We start from the raw sequence: 20,392 nt of genomic DNA, 5'->3' as shown, positions 1-20,392 counted from the left end.
CCATGCCCCTGCGCTTACGCATCTGGACTTACCTTTCCCGAGGGTCCCAGCCCCAGACAGAATCCCCTACTCCAGAGAAGGATGCCCCCGTGGCTACTTAGCAAAGAGGAGGCAGGAAAGGTCAGAAACCGAGTGTCCGCGAGGGATGGAGACCACGCGCGCTCTCTGACTTGGGCGGGCCTCCTGCTTCACGCTGTGGCCGCGTCGCCCCCGAGATGCCGGGTGGGCCCTGGGGGTCCTGCCGGCCGAGCCTCAGTGGAGCTTGTTGTGCACGGGGTGGAGCAGAGCCATGTGCTCTGCGCCCTTGAAAGGCAGCTTTTCGTTGGAGTAATAGTGTACCACCTCCGGGATGCTGTCGAACACGGCGCTCGTCTGGTTCAGCGTGTACTTGTTGTCCCTGGTCTGGGCCACGATGATGTGGACGCACCCTTGACTGGTCCTGGAGCAAGACAAGAAGGAGAAACGGGGCGGCGGGAGGGAGTGAGCAGGGCCCCGCCGCTGCCAGCAGCTCCCCGGGCCAGGCGCCTCTTCGGGGCCTGCAGCTGCCTCCGATGCTCCAGGCTCCAGGCGGCCGGAGGCAGCCTTGAGTTGTTTGACCTGATCGCGCAAGTCGTCAGGTACCGGACAAAGAATAAATAAATAAAATTTAAAAAGCCAGTCCCTGGGATGTAGCTCAAGGGTGAAGCACCGCTTTGCAGGCGTGGTGCTCTGGGTTCCATCCCCCAGTTCCAAAAAAAAAAAAAAGACAAAAAAAAAAAAAATCTGGTCTCTTTTAGCCCCCAAATTTCAGCCCTTGATGCTTAAGCCCAAGCCTGAGACCACTAAAGTTGAAGTTCACTTTTATTTTATTTTATTTTATTTTATTTTATTTTGCAGTATTGGGAATGGAACCCAAGGGCATTCTCCTTCTGAGCTACACTCCCCGCCCTATTTTTTTATTCTTTATTTTATTTATTTATTTATTTATTTATTTATTTATTTATTTATTTTTGGTGGTACTGGGGTTCCTAGAAGCCCTTCAACCTCCGGGCTACACTCCCAGACCTATTTTATATATACATTTTTGGAAACAGGGTCTCTTAAGCCAGCACGGCTGGCTTCGAACCTGCGCGATCCTCCTGTCTCCACCTCCCAAGCGCGGGGATTACAGGCGTGTGCCACCACCACGCCCAGCACTTATTCTTTATTTTGAAAGAGGGTCTCACTGGCCTGCAAAGGGCCTCCCTAAGTAGCCGAGGCTGTCCTCGAACCACGATCCTCCTGTCTCAGCCTCCCAAATGCTGGGATGACAAGCGTGCGCCACCGCGCTTGGCTTTCAGGCATAGATTTTCTATTTTACATCTCAAGTAAGGCTGTAGGTGATTGTTGCCTCTAACGTATTTTAGCAAATTGCGAAAGATAAAGCGAGGGCCTGGACAGGAGCAAGTTCATAGAACGTACTTGAAATTTCCTCGTCAAACCTATCCTCACAGATTCCCATCTGGATTCTATTTAATTCTATTACCCTTTCTTCTTATTTATTTATTTATCTATTTTTTGTGACACTGGAGATTGAATCCATAGGCATACTACCTCCAAGCTACACCCCCAGCCTTATTTTTTATTCTTTATTTGGAAACAGGGTCTCACTAATTGTGAAGGGCCTCACTAAGCAGCTGAGCCTAGCCCAAGAACCAAGGACCCTCCTGTCTCAGCCTCACAAGTACTGGGATTACAAGCATGTGCCACCACGCCCGGCTTAGTTTTGGGGTTTTTGTTTTGTTTTGTTTTATACTGGGGATTGAACCCAGAGGTATTCTACCTCTGAGATATACCCACAACTTTATTTATTTATTTTCTTATTTTCAGGTCTGGGATGGAACCCAGGGGTATTTGACCTCCAAGCTACACTCCCTGCCCTATTTTTTTATCCTTTATTTACTTATTAGTTTATTTATTTATTTATTTATTTATTTTTTGCGGGCCTGGGGATGAAACCCAGGGGCATTTGACCTCTAAGTTACACCCCCTGCCCTATTTTTTTTATATTTATTTATTTATTTATTTATTTATTTATTTGGTGGTACTGGGGTTCCTGGAAGCCCTTCTACCTCCGGGCTACACTCCCAGACCGGGCTACACTCCCAGACCTATTTTTACATTTTTATTTGGAAACAGGGTCTCCTAAGCCAGCGCACGCGGCTGGCTTCGAACCTGCGCGATCCTCCTGTCTCTGCCTCCCAAGCACGGGGGTTACAAGAGTGCGCCACCATGCCCGGCTTTATTCTTTTTTTTTTTTATTTTGAAACAGGGTCTCTAAGTTGCGGAGGGCCTCACTAAGTAGCTGAGGCTGTCTGCAAACCGTGATCCTCTGGTCTCAGCAATCTGAGATCTCCTGAATGCTGAGATTACAAGTATGCACTACCATGCCTGGCTTTTTTTTTTTTTTTTTTTTTTTTGAATCAGGAATCTTGCTAAATTGCTGTGGCAGGCCTCTAACGTGGGTCCTCCTGTCTCAGCCTCCCAAGTACCAAGATTAAAGGCATATACTACCATGCCTGGCTGAAAAAAAACACGTTGGTAATACTACTAATAAAAACTGCTTCGCCGGGCATGGTGGCACACGTTTGTAATCCCAGCATTTGGGAGGCTAAGACCAGAGGATCGTGGTTCACGGATAGCCGCAGCTACTTAGTGGGGGCCCTTTGCAACTCAGTGAGACCCTGTTTCAAAATAAAGAATAAAAAATAGGAGCAAGGGTGTATCTCAGAGGTCGAAGACCCCTGGGTTCAGTTCCCAGACCCACAAAACAAAACAAAACCAAAAAAAATGGCTTTGTTCTTTCTCCACTCCCCTCTCCCACCATGAAAAGACAACTCCTGGTGGTGTGTGACAGCTGGCAGCCAGGGCCTGTAATCCTAGGACTTGGGAGGCTGAGACAGGAGATCGCAGGGTTTTTTTTTTTGGTGCCGAGACCCGGATTGAAAGGCTCGCAGGTTTGAGGCCAGCCTCGGCAATTTACCAAGACCCTTGGCAATCCAGAAAGAGCCTCTTTCAAAATTAAAAAATAAAATAAAATAAAAAAGAGCTGCGGATGTAGAATACTGCTTGGTTGAATCCTAGGTACAAAAACAAAAACAAAAGAAACCCCACCAAAAACATTACGATGACAGCTCGCATGGAAGGCTCGGATTGAGTCCTCAGCCCCGCTCCAGGAGCGCGGCCACGATTCCTGGTATTGTGCGTCTGGCGGCCTAACCCATTTTCTGAGCCGCCGCCCGCACAGCCCCCTCCTTCCCCTCCTCTGATTGTTTCAGCCGCAGGGGCTCAGCTTCCTCAGGAAGGAAACTAACGCTGCTAGGCTCTGGACAGTGATCCCCAGGGCGGCAGCGCCACCGACCCTCAGCACCGCGGATTCCACAGTCCGCTCGGTGGCCTACCTGGAGACAGTGTCTTTTTTTCTTTTTTCCCTTTCTTTCTTTCTTTCTTTCTTTCTTTCTTTCTTTCTTTCTTTCTTTCTTTCTTTCTTTCTCTCTCTCTCTCTCTTTCTTTCTTTCTTTCTTTTTCTTCTTCTTCTTTTTTTTTTTTTTTGCAGTACTGGGGATGGAGCCCAGGGGCATTCTACCTCTGAGCTACACCCCCAGCCCTATTTTTTATTCTTTATTTTGAAACAGGGTCTCACTGAGTTGCGGAGGGCCTCACTAAGTAGCTGAGGCTGGCCGCAGACCGCAATCCTCCGGTCTCAGCCTCCCGAATGCTGGGATTACAAGCGTGCGCCACCACGCTCGGCTTCAAACTTCCTAATATGAGGGAGGAAAAGGACGGCGTGTCCACTTCCCTGCTGGGAATATCCTCTAGTCTGTGTGCCTGTGCTGCTAGGGATTGAACTCGGGCACGTTCTGCCTCCAAGCTACACTCCAGCCCTACTCTGTTTTTTATTTGGAAACTGGGTCTCACTGGATTGCTGAAAGCTTTGCTAAACTGCTGAGGCTAGCCTCCAATCTCTGATACTCCTGTCTCAGCCTCCCAAGTACTGAGAGTACAGGTGCCTGGCCGGAAAACATTTTTTTTTCATTTTCTTTCTTTCTTTCTTTCTTTCTTTCTTTCTTTCTTTCTTTCTTTCTTTCTTTCTTTTTGTGGTACTGGGGATGGAACCCAGGGGCATTCTACCTCCAAGCTACATGCCGAGCCCTATTTTTGTTTTTTTGAAACAGGGTCTCACTGAGTTGCCAAGGGTCTCACTAAGCAGTAGTTGAGGCTGTGAACCATGATCCTCCTCCCACCACACTTAGCTTTGGAAAACATTCTTTTTATCAGGACATTTCTCTCTATTGAAAAAGGCTCTAGATCAGGTAGTGAAAGGCAAAAATGGACTAATGAGCCAGGCATGGTGGCGCACGCTTGTAATCCCAGCATTCCAGAGGCTGAGACTGGAGGATCGCGGTTCGTGGACAGCCTCAGCTACTTAGTGAGGCCCTCTGCAACTCATGAGACCCTGTTTCAAAAGAAAGAATAAAAAACAGGATTGGGATTGTCACTCGGAGGTAGACTGCCCCTGGGTTCCATCCCCAGTACCGAAAAAAAAAAAAAAAACATTAAAAAAGAAAGAATAAAAAGAAAGAAAGAAAGAAAGAAAGAAAGAAAGAAAGAAAGAAAGAAAGAAAGGAAGGAAGGAAGAAAAAGAAACAGGGTCAGCCGGGCGTGGTGGCGCACGCTTGTAATCCCCGCGCTTGGGAGGCGGAGACAGGAGGATCGCGCAGGTTCGAAGCCAGCCGCGCTGGCGTAAGAGACCCTGTTTCAAAAATATAAAATAGGTCTGTGAGTGTAGCCCGGAGGTAGAAGGGCTTCCAGGAACCCTAGTACCACCAAAAATAAATAAATAAATAAATAAATAAATAAATAAATAAATAAATAAATAAGAAAAAGAAACAGGGTCTTGCTAAGTTGTGAGGGCCTCGCTCCAGTGCCGAGGCTGACTCTGAGCTTGAGAATCTCCTGTCTGACAGGCCCCTGTCCCAGCCCAGTTCTGTACTGGAGCCGCAGTGTTGGGCCTTCCATTGTCTGAGCAAATGCAGCTTTTCTGCTAACACACACCCCTGCCAGCCAGCTTCACAGGTCGTTTCCTCCGACTGGCACCTCCCAGGATGGCTGCCACCGCCCGCCCGCCTGCCCTCCCTGCAGACAGGAAGCCCGGGAGCCGCAGCTTACTTGAGCGCGATGGAATATCTGCTGTTTCCTGACTCACTATTTCGAACCAGGTAACCAGCTTCTTTGCAGGGCTGCAGTCGGCTCTCAGCCTCGGCCCGGGTGATGGCGCCGTGATACCAACTGGAAAACAGGGGGTAGGAGGGGGCGTCATGGGTGCCAGGTGCACATCCACCCTGGGCAGCTTTTTTTCTTTTACTTTTCTTTCTTTTTTGGGGGGGGAGGGGGGATAAGTCTGGGGATGGTACCCAGGGGCCTTTGACCTCCAAGCTACACCCCCAGCCCTATTTTTTATCCTTTATTTTTATTATTTTTTTGTGGGTCTGGAGATGGAACCCAGAGGCATTTGACCTCCAAGCTATACCCCCTGCCCTGTTTTTTATTCTTTATTTTGAAGCCGGGTCTCACTGAGTTGTGAAAGACCTCACTAAGTAGCTGAGGCTGGCCGCGAACCGCGATCCTCTGGTCTCAGCCCCGGAATGCTGGGATTACAAGCGTGCCCACCACGCCCGGCTTTCTATCCTTTATTTTGAAACAGGGTCTCACTAAGTTGCAAAGGGCCTCACTAAGTAGCTGAGGCAGGCCGCGAACCGTGAGCCTCCTGCCTCAGCTTCCCAAGTACTGAGAGTACAAGTGTATACCACCATGCCCGGCTCCAGTATCAAAAATTTAAAAAATAAAAAATAAGTCTTATAGCTAGGCGTGGTGGCGCACACTTGTAATCCCCGCGCTTGGGAGGCAGAGACAGGAGGATCGCGCAGGTTCGAAGCTGGCTTAAGAGAACCCTGATTCCAAATAAAAATATAAAATAGGTCTGGGAGTGTAGCCGGGAGGTAGAAGGGCTTCCAGGAACCCCAGTACCACCACCATAAGAAAAAAAAAAAAAAGTCTAATGAAGGAGGGAAGGAAGAAAAGCCAGGCCCGCAGAGGAGACTCACGGCTGCTTCTCCAGGGGCAGGGCGGGGTCCACCCTCTCGGGCTCGCCATGGTCTGACAGGGCGGGTTTCAGGATCTTCTGGGTCCGGCTCTTCTGCCGATGGGGCTGCCTGTTGGCGTCCTCCTTGGCGGGAGGGCGTTCGGGTCCTTCAAACTGGACTGGAAGGAAGACCCCACTTAACATCACAGGCAGCAAGGGGCCCGGTGAGCCTCAGAGGGGCGCCTCCCCGCAGCCGCGCACAGGAGAGACCAGCGCCCGACGCGCCCCGAGCTTCCCAGCACACACAGCCGCGTGCCTTCAACAGGCCTCTGCGTACGGTAATTTCAAATATGAGGGAAAAAGACTTTAAGATATCTCAACATGAACTTTTTTTTTTCAGTACTGTGATGGAACTCAGGGGTGCTCTGCTACTGAAATACATCCCAGCCCTTCCTGTCTGTATGTCTGTCTGTCTACTATCTATCATCTATCTATCTATCTGTCTATCTATCTATCTATCTATCTATCATCTATCTATCTATCATCTGTGGTACTGGGGATGGAACCCAGGGGCATTCTACCTCCGAGCTACATCCCCAGCCCTATTTTTTTTTTTTTTTAATATTTTGATGGTACTGGGGTTCCTGGAAACTCTTCTACCTCCGGGCTACACTCCCAGACCTATTTTATATTTTTATTTGGAAACAGGGTCTCTTAAGCCAGCGAGTCTGGCTTCAAACCTGCACAATCTTCCTGTCTCCGCCTCCCAAGTGCGGGGATTACAAGCGTGTGCCACCACGCCCGGCCCCAACCCTATTTTTTATTCTTTATTTTGAAACAGGGTCTCACTAAGTTGAAGAGAGCCTCACTAAGTAGCTGAGGCTGGCCACAAACCTGTGCGATCCTCTTGTCTCAGCCTCCCAAGTACTGGGATTACAAGCGTGTGCCACCACGCCCGGCTTTATCTTTTATTTTGAGAAAGGGTCTCACTGAGTTGGCAGGTTGGCCTCAAACTTGCAATCTTGCTGCCCTGACCTCCTGAGTAGTTGAGATCAGCATAAACTTTTTTTTTTTTTTTGGTCCTGCATATTGAACCCAGAGACATTCTACCTCCAAGATACACCTCCAACCCTACTTTATTTTTTACTTGGAAACAGGGTCTTGCTAAGTTGCTGAAAGCCTCACTAAGTTGCTGAGGCTGGCTTTGAACTTGTGATCCTTCTGTCTCAGCCTCCCAAGTACTAAGGTTACAAGAATATGCCACCATGCTGGGCTCAGCATGGACTTTTAAAGAACTCTTACCTTCAGTACTTTTTTTGTGTGTGATACTGGGGATGGAACTCAGGGGCTTTCTACCTGTAATCTACACCCCCAGCTCTATTTTTTATCTTTATTTTAAAACAGGATCTCACTAAGTTATGGAGGGCCTCACTGACCATTTGGCCACAAGCCTTCCATTCTCCTGTCTCAGCCTCCCAAGTACTGGAATTACAAGCTGTCTGTGCCACCACGCCCAGCCTCCAGGCCTTTTTATTGAATTTATTATTATTATTATTTATTTTATTTTATTTTATTTTGACACAGGGTCTCCCTAAATTGCCAAGGGTCTCACTAACTTGCCAAGGGTCTCACTAAATTGCTGAGCCTGGCCTAGAACCTGCCATTCTCCTGCCTCGGCCTCCCTCCCGCCCACTGGGATGCCAGGTGCCCACTTAGGGCTCTCTCTGCGGATTCTGCAGCTGGCTCTGGGGAGGGGGGCGAGCTATGTTTCTTACCCTGACTCGCCCCCTGCCACAATGTATCCAGCTTTGCAAACCTCCCCAGGCTCTGGGTAGATTTGAACCTGCGCTCACCGGACAGGGCGCGCACGATGTGGTCCTTCTTCCACTCCCAGGGCTGCTCGTACTCGGCGGCCGGCCGCTCGTCGTCCTGGGGCAGCCGCGCCTTCCCCTCGGCCGGCTCGTAGGGCGTGTCGTAGAGCTGAGGCGGCCTCCCCAGGAGGTCCTTGGAGCCTCGCCGCTTGGCCGCAGCTTCCGGCTTGGCCTCCACCTTCTCGGCTGGCTCGCCCGGGCCGTCCAGCAGCTGCAGGGCCTTCACCAGCGGGTCCTTGGAACCGCGGCGCCGGATTTCTGAAATACACGCCCCCAGTCACCTGTGTGGTTCTGCTTGCGGGTGGCGAGATTTATTTTATTATTTTAATTTAGTGGTACTGGGAATGGAACCCCAGGCATTCTACTCTTTTGTTTTTATTTTTTTCGGCCCAGGGCCATTCTACCTGGGAGAGACACCTCTAGCCCTATTTTTATATTCTTTATTTTTTGAAACAGGGTCTCAAAAGAGTTGCAAAAGGCCCTTCCTAAGTAGCTGAGTCTGTCCTCGAACCGCGATCCTACCGTCTCAGCCTCCCAAATGCTGGGATTACAAGCGTGCGCCCCCATGCCCGGCTGGCATTCTACTTTTGAGCTACATTCCCAGCCCTATTTATTTATTTATTTATTTATTTATTTATTTATTTATTTATATTTTTGTGGCACTGGGGATTGAGCCCAGAGGCAGTCTACCTTTGAGCCAAATCCCCAGCCCAATTTTATTTCTTATTTGGAAACAGGGTCTAACTAGGTTGCGGAAGGCCTCACTAAGTGGTCTAGGCTGGCTTCAACCTGTGCGATCCTCCTGTCTCATCCTCCCAAGTCCTGGGATTACAAGCGTGCGCCCCCACACTCAGCTGGCACATGCTCGTAATCCCAGCATTCGGGAGGCCGAGCCAAGGAGGATGCAGTTCGTGGACAGCCTCAGCTACTTAGGCCCTTTGCAACTCAATGAGACTCAATTTCAAAATAAAGAATAAAAAATAGGAACCGGGCGTGGTGGCGCACGCTTGTAATCCCAGCATTCGGGAGGCTGAGACCTGAGGATAGCAGTTCGCAGACAGCCTCAGCTACTTAGTGAGGCCCTCCGCAACTCAGTGAGAGCCGGTTTCAAAATAAAGAATAAAAAATAGGGCAGGGGGTGTAGCTCGGAGGTCGAATGCCCCTGGGTTCCAGCCCCAGACCCGCAAAAAAAAAAAAAAAAAAAAAAAAAAATTAGGGCTGGGGGTGTCACTCGGAGGTAAAATGCCTCTGGGTTCCACCCCTAGTACCACAAAGATAAATAAATAAATAAAAACATAAATAAATACATAAATAAATAATAAATAAAACAAAGTTTCTTTCTGCGCACATGGAGAAAAGTCGTGCATGGGCATCAATCAGACAGTTTCAATATAGTGTTGAAGCCAAAGCACGTTCACAAATAAGCTGCATTGGGCTAATAACTGCAGAAAAAAAAGAAGAAAGCAGGAGATGTGCCATGAGGAAGACCAAGAATTACTCACTAACCAGTGTCTAGTGGCGGCGTGCTGCAGGCGAGGTACGACTGAAAGGGCGTATAACAGACACCACTGCCCTAGGAGATGGGTACTAATATTTCCCCATTATTTGAGAAGAGAAAACCCAAGCACAAAGAGACTTAGGAAATTTTGTAAGCGTGGTGGCGCACGCTTGCCAGCATTGGGGAAGCTGAGACAGGAGGATCGCAGTTCGCCGCCAGCCTCAGCTACTTAGTGAGGCCTCTGCAACTCAGAGAGACCCTGTTTCAAAACAAAAAATAAAAAATAAGCCGGGCGTGGTGGCGCACGCTTGTAATCCCCGCGCTTGGGAGGTGGAGACAGGAGGATCGCGCAGGTTCGAAGCCAGCCTCGCTGGCTTAAGAGACCCTGTTTCCAAATAAAAATATAAAAAATAGGTCTGGGAGTGTAGCCTGGAGGTAGAGGGTTTCCAGGAACCCCAGTACCACCAAAAAAAAAAAAAAAAAAAAAGGGCTGGGGGTTTAGCTCAGAGGTAGAATGCCCCTGGGTTCCATCCCTAGTACCGTAATAACAGCAACAACAACAACAACGACGACGATGATGATGATGATGATGATGATAATAATAATAATGAAATAATTAAAAAATAGGGCTGGGGATGTAGCTCAGAGGTAGAATGTCCCTGGGTTCCATCCCCTGTAACGCAAAAGAAAGAAAGAAGGAAAGAAAGAAAGAAAGAAAGAAAGAAAGAAAGAAAGAAAGAAAGAAAGGAAGAACTTCTGTAAGCAGTAAGTGGCAGGCCGAGAGAGTCAGAAGCAGGAAGCGGGCGCTAGGAGCCTTGCTCTCAGCAGCTACCCTTTGGACAGACTCCAAGAGGAAGAAGAAACGGAAGCCGAGCTGGCTTCCATAGAAAAGGTCGTTGCAGTGCCGGGAGCTCTGTGCGCGGAGACGGGGAGGCGCGGGGAGACCTCGAGGCTGGCTTCCCCGGCCTGCGAGAACTTAGAGGACAGGAGGCCAGGCCGGGCCACCTGGATCCCAGTACCGAGACCCTCAGCAGTTAGTGTGACCGCGGCAACTCAGCAGAAAATAACTTCATCAACAAACAGAAAATAAAAATAAAATTAGGGCCGGGAGTTAGCTCAGCGGTAGGACCACGGATTCAATCTCCAGTAACACACACGCACGCACACACACACACACACAGGACCAGAGAAGAGGGAGTTTGTCGGAGAAGGAAGAAAAAGAAAAGTAGGGAGCCAGGTACTACTCTCTTCTTTAAATGTATTCAAAGAAGCCGGGCGCGGTGGCGCACGCTTGTAATCCCAGCATTCGGGAGGCTGAGACTGGAGGATCGCGGTTCGAGGACAGCCTCAGCTACTTAGTGAGGCCCTCTGCAACTCAGTGAGACCCGGTTTCAAAATAAAGAATAAAAAAAATTGGGCAGGGGGTGTAGCTTGGATGCCTCTGGGTTCCATCCCCAGACCCGCAAAACAAAAAACAAAAAACAAAAAAGACGAAAAATATAAGGACTGGGAGTGTTGCTCGGAGGTAGAATGACCCTGGGTTCCATACCCATCAAAAAAAAAAAATAAAACAAAACAAAAAAACAGATCCTTGCAAGTTCCCAGGATCTGGGGAAATCGACACAGTAGTATCCTCTTTGGGAACAATGTTTAATTGGGGGGAAGGGCTTGGACACAGCCCCCTGCCCCACAGGAGTAACCTTCCAGTCCATTCCAACACCTGGCTGCCCTCAACCTGAAGCGCCATAGAAACAGAAACAATCAGAGCGTTGCAAAGCGACCTTCCTGCAGGGAGACTAGCCCCTGACGTGCGGAGTCCGCTCCGAGAGGAAATGAGACCGAGAAGGAGGAAATGGGAGAGGAAGCTACGCCCTGGCTGCGATAGAGGCCGTTGGCTGCGCAGACAACACAGCGCGCTGGACGGCGGTAGATAAACAGCCCTGGGCAGCCAGGCCCAAGCCCAGGGCCACCCGCGCCAGCTAAAACCACAGCCCGAGCCGGCGTGCAGACACAACGCCTGGCATCTCAGGACTTGGAAGGCTGAGACAGGAGAATGGCAGGTTAGAGGCCAGCCTTAGCAACTTTCAAAATAATTTTTTTGGCAGTACTGAGGATGGAACCCAGGGCCATTCTACCTCCAGGCTACACCCCCAGTCCTATTTCTTATTTTTTACTTTGAAACAGAGTCTAAGTTGCGGAGGGCCTCACTAAGTAGCTAAAGGATAATTTACTCAATATAAATCCTTTTTTTTTTTCCCCTCTGCAATGCTGGGGATGAAACCCAGGCCTTCACACAGGTGAGGGGATTCCAAAATTTTATCAGCAGAACCGGGCACTATGATGCAGACTGTAATCCCAGGATTCGGGAGGCTGAGACTGGAGGATCGCTGGTTTGCAGTCAGCACCAGCAATTTAGTGAGGCTCTACACAACTTAGAGAGATCCTGTTTCAAAAAAAAAATAATAAAAGCCGGGCGTGGTGGCGCACGCTGTGATCCCAGCATTGGGGAGGCTGAGACCGGAGGATCGCGGTTCGCGGGCAGCCTCAGCTACTTAGTGAGGCCCTCTGCAACTCAGTGAGACCCAGTTTCAAAATAAAGAATAAAAAAATAGGGCAGGGGTGTAGCTCGGAGGTCAAATGCCCCTGGGTTCCATCCCCAGACCCGCAAAAATAAATAAATAAATAAATAAATAAATAAATAAATAAAATAAAATAAAAAAATAAAAGAGGTTGCGGGGTAGGTCAGAGGTAGAATGTTCCTGGGTTCGATTCCTAGTACCAGAACAAAAAAGAAATTGAAAGAAAGATACAGAGAAAAGAAAGAAGAAAGAAAAGACAGTAATCCTTAAAACTGGGGATACAGCTCACTGGCAGAGCGCTTGCCTGGCACACTCGAGGCCCTGGGTTTCATCCCCAGCATTGCAAAACTAAATAAAAAAACAAATGCGGGGACTTTCTGAACTTTACTGCCAAGCGTACAAGGAGCAAACTGAATTTAAAAATGTGAAAGGTTAAAAAAAAAAAAACAACCCCAGCTAGCAGCAAATCCTTTATTTTCAACTTCTGATAAGGTCACTTCCTGTTATTTTGTCCAGCTGGGTGACCTATGAGTGGACAAAGAGGTAGATTCTTTACATTGATGGAGAAGGTTCTTTGTGATAGCTGTCTTAATGAATAATACCGAAACCTACAGTTCTACTAACATAACGCTTTTCAAAAGCTAAGAGAGAGCCGGGGGCGGCGGCGCACGCTTGTCATCCCAGCATTCGGGAGGCTGAGACTGGAGGATCGCGGTTCGAGGACAGCCTCAGCTACTTAGTGAGGCCCTCTGCAACTCAGGATTCAGGAGGCTGAGACCGGAGGATCGCTGGTTTGCAGTCAGCCTCAGCAATTTAGTGAGGCTCTACACAAATAGATATTTTCAAAATATTTTCAAAATAAAGAATACAAAATAGGGCAGGGGCTGTAGCTAGGAGGTTGAATGCCCCTGGGTTCCATCCCCAGACCGCAAAAAAAAAAAAAAAAAAAAAAAGTTAAAGCAAAGTACTGGATGCTCATGTAACTAATTTAGAAAGTTAGTAATATAGATTTGTAATAAGTAGACAAATTTATCTACCAACGGAATCCACTAATTTTGTACTCTGAAGTGAATTTCTTCACACAAAAAAACACTGAACATGCCGGGCGTGGTGACGCTCGCTTGTAATCCCCGCGCTTGGGAGGCAGAGACAGGAGGATCGCGCAGGTTCGAAGCCAGCCGCGCGCGCTGGCTTAGGAGACCCTGTTTCCAAATAAAAATGTAAAAATAGGTCTGGGAGTGTAGCCCGGAGGTAGAAGAGCTTCCAGGAACCCCAGTACCACCAAAAAAAAAAAAAAAAAAAACCAAAAAAACACTGAACACAAAACCTAGACCATAACGCCCAAATAATAAATGATAGTTACTATATTTATATCAGGCTGAGAAAATGTTTTTATTTGTTTTCCTGTTTGGCTGGTTGGTAGGTTTTGGGGTACTGAGGATTGAACCCAGGGCCAATCTACCGCGGAGTGGCGTACTCTGTTTTATTGTGAAACAGGTACTGCTACTTAACATGGATGTCTGACTGTCTCTTTAGAAGTCTTGGGACCATGAACAAGTCTGATCCAATCCCTCCGACTTTATTTATTTTTCACCCTGTAACAAGGGAGACAGTATTGTAGTCTCCTGGCACAGAGCTCCTGTGGGGATTGGTAAAGAGCACAGGGCCGCAGACGGAGCTCGGTGGTGGGGCGCGCAAGGCCCAGTTCCATCCCCAGCACCTGCCCTCTCCCAACAAGAAACTATATTCAGTGTTTAAAAAGAAGTGTTTTGAGGCTGAGACAGGAGGATCGCGGTTCGCGGACAGCCTCTGCTACTTACTGAGGCCCTCTGCAACTCAGTGAGACCCTGTTTCAAGATAAAGAATAAAAAATAGGACTAAGGGTGTCGCTCAGAGGTAGAATGCCCCTGGGTTCCATCCCCAGTGCCCCCCACACTTAAGTGTTTTCCGTGTGTGTGTGTGTGTGTGTGTGTGTGTGTGTGTGTGTGTGTGTGTGTTACTGGGGATGGAACCTAAGGGTATTCTACCTCTGAGCTAGACCCCTAGAACAATTTTATTCTGTTCTTTTATTATTTATTTATTTATTTTGCAGTACTGGGGATGGAACCCAGGAGCATTCTACCTCTGAGCTACAGCTACAGCCATATTTTTAATTTTATTTATTTATTTATTTATTTATTTATTTATTTATTTATTTTTGCAGGTCTGGGATGGAACCCAAAGGCATTCTACCTCCGAGCTACACCACCTGCCCTATTTTTTTTAATTATTCTTATTTATTTTATTTTTTATTTTTGGTGGTACTGGGGTTCCTGGAAGCCCTTCTACCTCCGGACTACACTCCCAGACCTATTTTTACATTTTTATTTGGAAACAGGGTCTCCTAAGCCAGCGCACGGCTGGCTTCGAACCTGCGCGATCCTCCTGTCTCTGCCTTCCAAGCGCGGGGATTACAAGTATGCGCCACCACGCCTGGCTTATTCTTTATTTTGAAGCAGGGTCTCACTGAGTTGCAGAGGGCCTCACTAAGTAGCTGAGGCTGTCCGCGAACAGCGATCCTCCAGTCTCAGCCTCCCAAATGCTGGGATTACAAGCGGGCACCACAACACCCGGTTATTCTTTCTTTTCTCTTCCTCCTTTTCTTTCTTTCTTCCTTCCTTTCTTTCTTTCTTTCTTTCTTTCTTTCTTTCTTTCTCTCTCTCTCTCTTTCTTTCTTTCTTTCTTTCTTTCTTTCTTTCTTTCTTGCTGGTCTGGGGATGGAACCCGGGGCATTCTACCTCTGACCTACACCCCCAGCCCTATTTTTTATTTTTTATTTTGAAACAGGGTCTCACTAATTTGCAGAGGGCCTCACTAAGTAGCTGAGGCTGTCCGTGAACCGCGATCCTCCTGTCTCAGCCTCCCGAGTGTGGGGATCACAAGCGTGTGTCACCAGGCCCAGCTGGCTATTTTATTTTGAAACAGGGTCTCAGTAATTTGCTAGGCTGGTTGGGAACCTGCCTTCCTCTTGCCTCAGCCTCCCAAGTCCTGGGGTTATGAATGTGTGCACCCTGCCTGGCTACATTTTCTTCTTATTATTTGGTGTGATTCACCAAACAGCTGACACACTATAGATACGCAGAGTTCAGTTAAAGAGGAAGACAAAGGGGACAAAGAAAGTGAAAAAAAATGTAAGCTAAGCGCAGTGGCACAGGCCTGAAATCCCAGTATTTGGGAGGCTGAGGCAGGAGGTTCAGAAGTTTGAGGCCAGCCTCAGCAACCTAGTGAGACCCTGTTTCAAAATAAAAACTAAAATTAGGGCTGAAAGTGTAGCTCAGAGGCTGAGCACCCCTGGGTTCAATACCCCAGCCTCACGCGTGTACACATCCACCAATAAAAATAATAATAATAAAGATTCGGTATTAACTTTTTTTTTTTAAGAAAAATCCTGTCAATTCTAAGTTCGTCTTACATTTCCTCACATTCATGGATTTCATTTGGGGTCTCGGTCGGGGACCTGCGGGGTCACGGGCTGGCCGGGCCGCGCCCTCCCCAGAGGCTGCCTTATCTCTGCGAGCAGAGAAACGGGGAGAGGGCCAGCCTTCCTGCAGCAGCTCCGGCCTGCTGGGAGCGTCTGGGCCCCCGCCAGGCTGCTGCCCTCAGCCCTCTGCTCGCCCTCCTCCAGACCCGCTACTACACCCCAGCCCAAAGGCTCCTGACACCCTCTCGGCCTGAGGCGGAGCGGCCCGTGGCGGCCCCCGACCTGTGATCATCTGCTGGGCGTCGTAGGGCTCCATGTAGCCGTCGTTCTCGCCCACTCGCTCCGCATCCCTTTGGCCCTTGGTCCGTTTGGCATCGTACGGGTCAGCGTAGTCCTCTAAAATGATGACCTGCCAAGGAAGCGAGAGGGCGGTGACTCGGAGGCCCCCGAGGGCCCGGGAAACCTGCAGGGCTCCGAGGAGGAGTCCGTAAGCTCCCGCACAGCCTCACGTTCTAGGTTGGATAAATCACTTTTTTTTTTTTTTTTCAGTACTGGGGATGGAACCCAGGGGCATTCTACCTCTGAGCTACACCCCCAGCCCTATTTTTTATTCTTTATTTTGAAACAGGGTCTCACTGAGTTGCAGAGGGCCTCACTAAGTAGCTGAGGCTGGGCGTGAACCATGATCCTCCTGTCTCAGCCTCCCGAATGCTGGGATCACAAGAGTGTGCCACCATGCCCGGCTATTCTTTATTTTCTTTCTGTTTTCTTTCTTTCTTTCTTTCTTTCTTTCTTTCTTTCTTTCTTTCTTTCTTTCTTTCTTTCTTTCTTTCGTGGCATTGGGGGTGGAACCCAGGGGCCTTCTATCTCAGGACTATCTGAAACCGGGTCTCACTGAGTTGCAGAGGGCCTCACTAAGTAGCTGAGGCTGTCTGCGAACCAGGATCCTCCTGTCTCAGCCTCCCCAATGCTGGGATGACAAGCGTGCGCCACCGCGCCTGGCCAACCCTCTTTACTTTTTGATTATGAAGCTGCCTCTCACCAGGTTGCCGAGTCTCACCACATTGTGGAGGCTGGATTCCAACCTCTGGTCCTCCCATTGCAGCCTCCCAAGTACTGGGATTACAGTCGTACTACGCCACCATGGCTAGCTACCCTCTTCCCTTTCCCACAAGAGCGAATCAACCAAACCAAACCAGTTCATCCCTGTAAGAACAGAGGTCCCCTCCCACATCCACAGCCCTTCCCTAACTTTTCCATGTTGGACGGTGCCCAGAAAGCCTCCAGAGGGTCAGCAGCAGGAAGTGCCTTCGGTCCTGATGTGTAATGTCCTTAAGGTTATTTCCTTGTCACAGTCGGCATCCCCCGTAGCCCTTGGCGTCCAGCGCCCCTCCTCCTAGTGGCTGCCGCACAGCAAATGGCCACAGAATGCAGGGCGGTGCCACCTTGCAGGGTGGCCAGGACCTGCGAAGCCCTTTACAGGTGGGTCTGCGGGGGAAGGCTGGAGCCTCCAACCCGGCAAGGTCCTGGAGTTTGGAAACCCACGCGCACCAGCTCACACGCGGACAGAGGCCCGAGAGTCACAAGTCTCGCTTGGCGCTTAGTGGATTCCCTCGTTGTCAAAATCACATCAGACCAGCCGGGCGCGGTGGCGCACGCTTGTCATCCCAGCATTTGGGAGGCTGAGACAGGAGGATCGCGGTTTTCGGACAGCCCTTTGCAACTCAGTGACACCCTGTTCCCAGATAAAGACTAAAAAATAGGGCTGGGGGTGTAGCTCGGAGGTAGAATGTCCCTGGGATCCATCCCCAGCACAGCAAAATAAAAAATCACAATAGACCACACCTAGAAAGAGCCCGGCTCTAACAAAGCAGAAAAATCTCAGAGACTTCTCTAAATGAATACAACTAAATACATTTAATAGTGCCTTCCTGCAGAGTTCTCCACCCCTAAAACAAGGTTTTGTTTTTCCAAGATAAAATAGGTCTCATGATTGTGTGTATGGGTGGGGGTACTAGGGATTGAATCCAGAGACATTCTACCTCAGAGCTACAACCCAGCCCTTTTTCTTTTTCTTTCTTTTTAAATTTTCTTGGTATTTAATGAAAAGTTGCAAGTGAGATTACTTTAAAAAATGAAATGCTTCCCGAATCTTTTTTTTTTTTTTTTTCGGTAGTGGGGATGGAACCCAGGGGCCTTCTACCTCCAAGTGATGCCCCCAGCCCCCTATTTTTTATTCTTTATCTTGAGACAGGGAAGGGTCTCACTAAGTTGCAAAGGGCGTCACTAAGTAGTAGAGGCTGGCTGCAGAGCACAATCCTCCTGTCTCAGCCTCCCAAATGCTGGGATGACAAGCGTGCGCCACCACGCCCGGCTTTGCTGAGGGTTTGTTTTTTTTTTTTTTTTTGGTGGTACTGGGGTTCCTGGAAGCCCTTCTACCTCCAGGCTACACTCCCAGACCTATTTTTACATTTTTTAAAATCTGGAAACAGGGTCTCCTAAGCCAGCGTGCACGGCTGGCTTCGAACCAGCGCCATCCTTCTGTCCCTGCCTCCCAAGCGCGGGGATTACAAGCGTGCGCCACCACGCCCGGCATTTGCTGAGGGTCTTGATAAATTCCTAATGCTGTCCTCCAAAACGCCATCCTCCTGGGAGCAGGAGTGTGCTCCAACAGCGCTGGGCTGAGCCTAATAATTTTAATGGGTCTGTTGGTTGTCACCGAGTGGCGACAGGGAAGGATTTTACAGTGCTCATTTTCTTCCGTAGGTATAAAGCATAGGACTGAAGCAGGATGCGTGTGGGGCATGCCTGGAATCCCAGTAAATACTTGGGAGGCTGAAACAGGAAGAGCTTGGGTTCAAGGCCAATCTCAGCAATTTAGCGAGACCAAAAAATAAAAATAAAAAATAAAATCCGGGCATGGTGGCGCTCGCTTGTAACCCCAGCACTGGGGAGGCTGAGACAGGAGGATCGTGGTTCGTGGCCAGCCTCCACTACTTAGGCCATCTGCAACTTAGTGGGACCCTGTTTCAGAATAAAGAATAAGAAAAAGGCAGGGGGTTGTGGCTCAGAGGTCAAATGCCCCTGGGTTCTAACCCCAGACCCACAAAAAAAAAAAAAAAAAAAAAAATAGTGAGTTGGGGATGTAGCTAGGCCGTAGAATGGGGGGGGGGGTGTTCCATCCCCGAGTACCTAATGAGTAAATAAAGCCCAGCACAGCTGGGCATGGTGGCGCACACTTGTAATCCCAGCCCTTGGGAGGCTGAGACAGGAGGATCCCACAGGTTCAAAGCCAGCCTCAGCTACTTAGTGAGGCTCTCGGCAACTTAGACCCTGTTTCCAAATAAAATAGAAAATACGTCTGGGAGTATAGCCCGGAGGTAGCAAAGACCCTGGGCTCCATCCCCAGTACCACAAATAAATAAATAAATAAATACCAACAAAGCCCAGCGCTTGGCAGGCGCGGGGAGTGGTCCAAGGCAGGCCCCTCTTACCGCATCTTGCTGCTTGCCCGTCCTGCCCTTGTCCAGCTCGGGGCCCAGGGAGGAAGGGGACGAGGACGCAGAGGAGGAGCTGCTGCTGCTGCTGCTGGTGCTGCTGCTGCCGCCGCCGCCGCCGCCCGGGAAGCCGCCTTTGGCGTTCTTGTCCTGGGGGTCCACCTTGATGAGCCGGCTGATGTAGGTGCTGCAGCCCGCGCCCCGGGGCGCGCCGCGGTGCGGCTCCTCGTCCGCCCTGGAGTTCTTGCGGCCCTTGCCCGCCGCCTGGATCAGCCCCTGCAGGCTGTCCCTCGACAGCCGGCCGTCCCTGGCGCCGGCCCGGGCGCTGCCCAGCTCGGCCGCCGAGCCCTTGCGGCCCTTGCCCGGGGCCTCCGAGTTCTTGCGCGGCTTGCCGCCCGCGCTCCCGGGCTTGGCGCGCTCCGACACGGCTTTGAGGTTCAGGGGGAACTCCTTGAACCATCTGGCCGCCATGAGGGGCACCCGGCCCAGCAGCGCGGACGCGGAGCCGGCGAGGGAGGAGGCCCAGCCCGGACGCCGAGAGTCGCCGGGGGCCCGGGGCCACTGCATTCCCCGGGCTGGGGCGCAGGAGGCTCCGCGCCCGCCGACGGGGCCGGGACCCGGGCGCTCCGGACGCGGTGGAGACGGCTGGACGCGGGTGGAGACGGCTGGACGCGGGTGGAGACGGCTGGACGCGGGTGGACACGGGTGGACGCGGGTGGAGACGGCTGGACGCGGGTGGACACGGGTGGACACGGGTGGACGCGGGTGGACACGGGTGGACACGGGTGGACGCGGGTGGACACGGGTGGACACGGGTGGACGCGGGTGGACACGGGTGGACACGGGTGGAGACGTCTGGACCTGGGTGGAGACGGCTGGACACGGGTGGACGCGGGTGGAGACGGCAGGACACGGGTCTGGAGATGGCTGGGCGCGGGTGGAGACGGCTGGACGCGCCCCACGACGGCTCTGGGCAGCGGCGGCCCCGCGTTTCCTCCCGCGCTGGGAGAGGCCGAGCGCACGGAAGCCGGCGCCCCGCCCCGCCCGGGCGGCCGCGGACACGGGCAGGCGCCGCTGGGGGTGTCGAGCCCGAGGGGGCTGGAGGGCGACTGGGGGGGGGGGTCGCCCCGCTCCTCTAGGGAGGACGCGGGGCTCGCGGCTACCTTCGGGGCAGGTGGGAAGAGGCGCAGGAGGGTGCACAGCTGGGGGGCTTTCTTTCTTTTTTTCCTCTTTTTAGGGTACTGGGGATGGAACCAAGGGGCCTTCTACCTCCGAGCTAAACCCTCAGCCATATATTATTTATTTATTTATCTATTTTTGCGGTACTGGGATGGAACCCAGGGGCATTCTACCTCCGAGGGAGCTACACCCTCAGGCATATTTATTT

At 50.5% G+C, this 20,392-nt stretch overlaps 1 protein-coding gene across 1 annotated transcript; it reads right to left on the bottom strand.

Annotated features, from left to right (window-relative positions):
* Positions 1-252: 252 nt before the first annotated feature.
* Positions 253-19,572, bottom strand: SHE (Src homology 2 domain containing E; the record flags this gene model as incomplete). The annotated part of the gene is made up of 6 exons (XM_080691827.1): positions 253-439; positions 5,188-5,307; positions 6,123-6,279; positions 7,954-8,229; positions 15,791-15,917; positions 19,003-19,572. The coding sequence occupies 6 exons, from the start codon at positions 19,570-19,572 to the stop codon at positions 253-255; spliced, it is 1,437 nt and encodes a 478-aa protein (XP_080547953.1).
* Positions 19,573-20,392: the final 820 nt, after the last annotated feature.

The sequence above is a fragment of the Muscardinus avellanarius genome (assembly GCF_963383645.1).
Source record: "Muscardinus avellanarius genome assembly, chromosome: 3".
Lineage (NCBI taxonomy): Eukaryota > Metazoa > Chordata > Mammalia > Rodentia > Gliridae > Muscardinus > Muscardinus avellanarius.
This window is presented reverse-complemented; position numbering and strand designations above follow the sequence as displayed.